Here is a 7,458-nt window from a genome sequence, read left to right as displayed (position 1 = left end):
GGGACCAGCCATGGCCACAACCACACAGCTACAATTCATAAACTTTCTCTCAGGGGCCTAGAAGTAACTCTAGTGCATGTGTGTGTGTGTTTGTGTGTGTTTGTGTGTGTGTGTGTGTGTGTGTGAGATATAGTGTAATACTGTGATGCAGTCTTGCCAGTTATGAATGTTGTTCCTGAGTCACCACCATTATGTTTACATTTACAATACCAATAATTCTCAAATATAAAGTTTATGAAATCATGTAAAATTAATAATCATTATAAATTTACTCAACAAATGAAAAAAGCAGGGATAATCAAACATTATGGTTACTCAATAGGAGAAAAAAAAGCAGAAATAACCAAAAACACAATGTGCTTGTACAAACCCCAAACTTGGATCTCACCCTCCCACCAATGCATGTAGTGTCCATGGTGGAGGGTGGGCACATTCTTGTAGAAATTTATCAGAGAGGTATAGAGTGGGGAAACCCATGTGACCAGAGCAACTCATAACTCTGGGCTACAGGCCCTAATGCTTTTCATCATTTTAGGAATAATCTGCAAAGTGCGAAAATACTTCTCAGCTAGCTGCTTCCCTTCTGGTAATTACCAGAGATTTTTCTTAAGGTGATTTTATCAATTTTCCTTACTTAAATCTTTTTCTTCCACTTTTGGCAACCTGTTCATATATATACATAAAAGGGGCAATACTGTAATAAGATAAAATTGTTAAAATTAGACAGGATAGAATGGAATGGGTTGCCATTGGTGGTAATTAATTCCTAATAACTGAAGATGTTTAAAGTGAAGGCTGAATTATTTCTTGTTGAATATATTTATATTCAAGTTTGGGTTGGGGAAAATAACTTTGGAGATATCTTTAAATTCTGAGGATGTAACATTTCTTTCATTGCTAAAATGTTTATTTGTATATATACTATATAACTCTACTAGTCTACAAATTCCATAGCAGTAGGGGCTGTATTGTAGCTATACTTTGTATCTCTTCCAAGACACAGTACAGTGCTCTCAACTGCAGTATTTGCAAGATAGACTTTTGTTTGATTGAACTGAAATTGCAGAGAGGATAAACGACTATATGTCAGTAAGAAATAATTAAGATAGAAGTAATGATATAATCATAATAATGAAAAACAAAACCCTTATTAAATATTAGTTGGATAAATGGTATTGTTCTAGGAGCTTTTAATATTTAACATAGCCATAATCCATTGTTTTTAAGCTGATACTCTCTAATATTATTAGGAAATTCTCTTCCTACTCCTCCCTATGTTGCTTCCTCCTCTCCAATTAATAGTCATCCACTTTTGTTCAATTCTTTGTTTACACAAAAATGCTGCTATAAATATTTTGGTGTATATGAGACATTTTGTTAAATCAATGATCTTCTTTCAGGTATTTGCCTACTAGTGGAATCTCTGGATTAAAGGTAGTAATGTTATGTTTGAGTTATATTTATTTACATATTTCCAAAATTGTTTCCCAAAATAGCTATACTAATTCACTAACCCCAATAGTATATCATTATCCTTGTCTTTAGTCCTAACAACATTATCTATTCTTATTTTTTCTTATCTTTGAAATTTGCTCGATGTGAGGTGATACCTCAGGGTTGTTTGATTTGTATTTCTCTTACTTTTCATGATTTGGAGCATTCTTCCATATGGTTGTTAATAGCTTGGGATTCTTCTTTTGAGAACTATTTGTTTATGCCTTCTGACCACTTACCTATTTATTGGAAAAATGACTTTAGATCATATATTTGTATTATTGATGTTACATATCAACACTAATCTGATAACTTTGATGGAAAGATTTCTTCCTATTCAACTATTTCTCTTCTTGTCCTAAATGCATTAATTAGTTTGTGCAAATGTTTTAGTGTTTTAAGGGTTACAAAACATTTTAGACACATTATTTCATCTGCTCTTGAGAAAAACTCTGTAATTAAAATTCTATTGTTGTCCCAGTTTCACAGATGAGGAAACTGAGGCTGAGAGAGGTCAAGTGACTTGCCTGGACAACACAAATAGTATATATCTAAAGAAGAACTCAATATTCATGTTTAGCACTTCCCCCACATGGTAATGATGTTTCTCCTATCATTTCAAGGAATATCCTTCATGTTAGTTCAGAAATGGACCCAGAAAAAAATGGGTAAGAGTCTCCATTCATTTGTGCAGTTCCTGACACTCTATGAAACAGGGGTCAACATCAGAACATGAATTCATTTTCAATGGCTAGAGGACCAGTTGTATCTTCTTTCCTCCTACGTCAGTCTGCGAGTTCCCCCAGACCTATCTGGAAAATGCTGATCTTTTTATTTCTTTCTGTGTAAGAGAAAACACTAGGTAATGAGGTACCATCACTGCTGTCTCAACTGCCTCTCTCTTTTGTTTTCCTTTTTCTATTGACCCTAGTTTCCCAGCATCTTTCCAGGGTGCTCACCCTCTAACAGTGATTGACGAACTTTGGATCCCACAGACTGGTTCAAATCATAGCAGTTAGGAGTCATCAAGAATAGGGTGCTGGGCTTGGGGTTAGAAAGACTTGAATTTGAATTCTGCCTCAGATACTAGTTGTTGGCTTTTTGAGACACACTTAGTTGTCAGAAACTATTAAATTGGGATAATAATAGCACATGATAGGGCTGTTATGAGGATAACATGATGAAAATTTATTTTGTTCCTTGCAAATTTAAAATTCTGAGATTGATTCAAACTCAGCTTCCAGATGCATAGCCACGATGTCATTTGAAGAAATGCCCAGAATGTCATTTCAGAAAAAGTCTTCACAAAAAGTTGGCAAGTCTAAGCATTTTATATTAGCTATTATGTTTACTATCTCTGTAATCCTTGGAAAGTTTCTGATACTTATAAGATAGAATTAATAATACTTTTGTTACCTAGCTCACAGAATTGTTATTGATGTGGAGTGGGGGTGGGGTGTGGGGTTTGCAGATGGGATGTGGGGAAGAGGGAGCTTTGTAGACTTTAAAGTGTTAAATAAATGTGAGCTATTATTATTATTTCACCCTACTTTCCCCAACTCCTTTCCCCTCCCAGACAAGTCAACCTCTCCTTCCTTGCCTGCCCTATTTTCTTAGGGTTCTGTGTGAAAGGGAGCTTAACATTCATCATTCTCACAGAATTTGGTCAATTGAATAGTATTTTCAATGGTTCCAATCTGCTTGATGCTACTGAAGTTTATTTCCTTGACATCATTTTTTTTCTCTGTGTTACTATATTCTTGTGAATCACAGAACACTATAACTTTCAAAGAAAAGAACATTGCAAGTGACTCCAGGGTCATGGAGAGACAATTGGTGGATGAAGGCAGAATAGAGAATATTACTGGTAATTACTTGGGGGGGGGGTGACATAAAAGATGTCATCATGCACATATATGCTTAGAAAAGGAAGATGATAATTGACATTTATTAAGTGCTTTGAAGTTTACAGAAAACATATCTCATTTGAGTTTCATAATAACTCTGTGAAGTAGATACTCCAGTATTATTACCTCCATTTTATAGATGAGGAAACTAAGGCTCACGATATAAAGTGATTTGTCTATGGCTACACAGCTAGTAAGTATAAGAGGTACACTTTGAAGCTGATCTCTCTGGCTCTAGGTCCAGCACTCACTCTAAAACTCCATGACTGATGGTCATTTAGTAAAAGTAACTGCTAACAGAGGAACTGCTTGTGTGTTATGCTGCTATGCAGCAAATATGAGAGGTAGAGGGAAGCTTCAGAGTGCTGGACAGCTCGTTTGAGGGGTTTATGTAATGTCTAGGATTGAGAATTGCATGGAAGGAGAACATGTAGAAGATGAAGTGCATATTATATAGTGGAGAAAGTGCAGATTACATAACCACAATTAATGATGTTACATGCAAGTTAATTAATAAATGGTTCCTTTTGATGAGGGGAGGCTCTGAAGGTACTTTGTCATAAGCTAGGTGCCATAGTAGATAGAGTGCTAGATCTGGAGTTAGGAAGACCTGAGCTCAAATCCAGAGACTTACCAGCTAAGCAGGTCACTTCATCGCTGTCTGCCTCAGTTTCCTTATCTGTAAAATGGGAACAACAGTAATATCTCCCTCCTGTGGTTGTTGTGAGAATACAATGAGAGATTTTAAAAGTACATTGGTACATAGAATATCTTGTTTTTTGCTATTTCTTATAAGATCATAGAATTTGCAACTGCAGGACATATTGGAGACCATCTAATTCATTCTCTTCTTCTTATGAATGAGAAAACCAAGGTGCAGAGAAATCAAATGACTTGCCTAAGTTTCAGAGTTTGATCTCAAACCCAGGTCTTCTGAACTCTGGAGATCTTTCCATTATTATATGCTCCCTGATCTCCATCACTGGCACCTAAGTGTGAATTACTATAACATGGTAACCTTTCTGGAAATATTCACATCTTAAAAGAGGACTTTAAGAGTAAGAATCCCTCCAAAAGAATGAAACTCTACTTCTAGAATTTAATGTATTGCAATATTTGGATTAGGGCCATATTTAGTTGGGGAGACTACTGAGCATATCCCAAGTCAACCAACATAGGTGATTCCCAACTCTGCTTAGCATTAGGATTACTTTGGTCTCTAAGGTTCCCTATATTCATGGGCTTGGTTGGGCTTCTCCATTAATCACATAACTGGCCTGTTTTTCTGTGGCTCCTTTGTGAGAAATAGCCTTGTGTAGTGGATAGGGTCTTGGACTTGTAGTCAGGAGGACTGGTTTTCAAGTCTCGCTTTAGATGTTTACTAGTTGTTAGATATAATGAATAATTAATGGCCCATCTCAATTAGACAAATTATGTCTCATTTTGCATCTTTCCAATGAGAGATAACACATCCTTAACCACCAGTGTTCTGAAGTCATCATCGGTTACTGTGTTGACTATAATTTTGTCCTTTCAATCTTTGAGAATCCCTCTAGTTTTTATACATTAGAATTCAAAGGTCAGTCCCTCAGTACATGTATATTTTAGGGCAGGGTTAGTATTTGGGGAAATAACAACATTTAGAGAATTTATTTGTATAATAGTTAGTAATCTCTTGATTTTTGTTTTCATTGATCAAATATGCTCATTTTTCTTATTTTATTTCCTTGACTTTTTAATTTTACATGCCTGCTTTGGTCAATGTAAATTGGCATAAAATTTTTTTTAAAAGTACATTTTAACTTATTTAGATAGATGTCCTCTTAAACTTTGTCTTTTACAACTGCAATTTGAATATTAAGTTTGTTTCCATTTAGCAACTCCTTCTTCCCCTTCATTATTCTCTTTCCCTTAATCATTTTGAATCATTTTACATTATTTTCTCAAGATATTATACCATATTTTAAAGTATGGAGAGCATAATTACACATTATATCCTGATTTAGAAACACCATACTTTTGCTAAAAATGCTTAGTGTTTTATGTCTTCTTTAGCCCCAGAGACACAATTGACTGCTGTAGTCAGAAGACTCTGAGAGGAAAGGTGGTTTAATGGGCAAAGATCTAGCCTGAAGGCCAGGAAGACCTGGTTCGAGGTCCCTCTTCTGAGATAGACTTCTGAGATAGACTTATTATGTAATCCTTGGCAAGTCATATCAAGGTTAGAAAAGTAATGAGATTAGTAACTGGATATGCAAAGACATCAATTTTTTTTGCTCTTCCACTTGAGGAGAATGTTAAAGACATAGGTGGTCCCTGAAGGGTCTCTTATTTTAAGATTTGAATTCTCTTTTTCCCAGAACTTTCCTCAGGGCTTCCTTCATTTCCCTATTCCTAAGGCTGTAGATCATAGGGTTTAAGAATGGAGTGACAACAGAATAAAAGAGGGTCACAATCTTCTGGGTCCCAGAATCATGTCCTGAAGCTGGCTTCACATACATCACCATCACAGATCCATAGAACAATGACACTACAGCTAAGTGGGAACCACAGGTGGAGAAGGCTTTTTGCCGACCTGCTACAGAAGGGACTCTCAGTACAGCTCTCAGGACAAGGGCATAAGTCCCCATGATGAACCCAAAAGGGGCAAAGAGGTTCAAAGAACTCAAGGTGGAACAAGTGAATTCCATCACAGGGACTCGGGTGCACATGAGAGCTAACAGTGGCCCAGAGTCACAGACAAAGTGGTCAATAATCTTAGGATCACAGAAGGACATCTGAGAAATGATAATGATGGGGACAAGGTACCAGAGGAAGCCAAGTGCCCAGCAACTGATCATCAGGTTGGTGCAGAGATGTCCTGTCATGATTGCTGGATAATGAAGAGGCTGGCAGATGTCTAAGTATCTGTCAAAGGCTATAATTGCTAGAAAAAAGCATTCTGTGATACCCAAAGAGAAGAAAAAGTAGAACTGGAGGAAGCAGCCAGAGAAGGAGATGACCTTGGTCTCAGAGAGGAAGTTGACCAACATATTAGGGATGACAGCAGTAACATACCAAATCTCCAAGAATGAGAAGTTGGCCAGGAGTATGTACATTGGTGTTTGGAGTTTCTGATCCCAGACTACTGCACAGATGATGGCTCCGTTTCCCAAAAGAGTTAGAATATAGATGATTAATAACAGTGAGAAGAAGAGGACCTGGTTCTCTCTACGACAAGGGAACCCAAGGAGGATGAAACCAGCAATGTTATTGGAGATGTTGTGGATGCTATAAATATTCATTTGCCCATAAACTAAAACAAAACAAACACAAAATTTGTTTTATTGATAAATAAAAGGGTTTACTGATAAATAGATTAGTAGATTGGGAGGGAAGTTTCAATCTCTATAGAGGCAATGTGTTATAGTCTGTAGCATATTGGAAGATTTGGATTTGGATTCTTCCTCTGACACTTTTTAGCTGTGTGGTCATGGGCAAATCACTTAGCTTTTCCCAGCCTCAGTATCCTCATCAGTAAGGTGGAGACAATAATAACTTTAGTCTCAGGGTTGTTGGGAGGTCCAATAAAATAATACATATGAAGTATTTTTCAAACTTTAAATTCTAAACAGGATGCCCCAAAAACTCAATGTAATTTTCAAGCATTAAAGCTTAAAACAGCACTAAGACTTTCAGGACAACCTGTATAAACATCAGTTATTGATATTATATGAGAAGCTGTAGGGCTCTATTTCCTGAAAGTTGGGGAAAAGGTTTCCCAAATCTCTTTTTTTTAATTTGAATAGTATCACCAGTAATACTATTGTGACATTTTATGACATTTGATTTGACGTAATGACATAAGTGACATTTCAATGACTCCTCTTCCTAATCTTTACATTGAATTGTTATTATTATAAATTTTAACTCTCTTCTTGTTAGAAGCTGCAGATTTTCCCAAAATCAAAAGCAGTGATAACATAATTTTACTTCACCTCTGTATTCACTTAATTTGGGCTGCTCTGATGGAATAAAACCATGTTTACTGAAATGAAGTCCCAGTACCCTTCATTTG

The 7,458-nt window shown here is 36.3% G+C and overlaps 1 protein-coding gene across 1 annotated transcript; it reads right to left on the bottom strand.

Moving 5' to 3' along the window:
* Nucleotides 1-5,734: 5,734 nt before the first annotated feature.
* Nucleotides 5,735-6,685, bottom strand: LOC114028396 (olfactory receptor 11G2-like). Its single transcript, XM_027842637.1, has one exon. The coding sequence runs from the start codon at nt 6,683-6,685 to the stop codon at nt 5,735-5,737; it is 951 nt and encodes a 316-aa protein (XP_027698438.1).
* Nucleotides 6,686-7,458: the final 773 nt, after the last annotated feature.

Source organism: Vombatus ursinus, unplaced genomic scaffold (assembly GCF_900497805.2).
Source record: "Vombatus ursinus unplaced genomic scaffold, bare-nosed wombat genome assembly UNPS02014880.1, whole genome shotgun sequence".
Lineage (NCBI taxonomy): Eukaryota > Metazoa > Chordata > Mammalia > Diprotodontia > Vombatidae > Vombatus > Vombatus ursinus.
The sequence above is the reverse complement of the archived record's forward strand: the minus strand, read 5'-3'. Positions and strand labels throughout refer to the sequence as shown.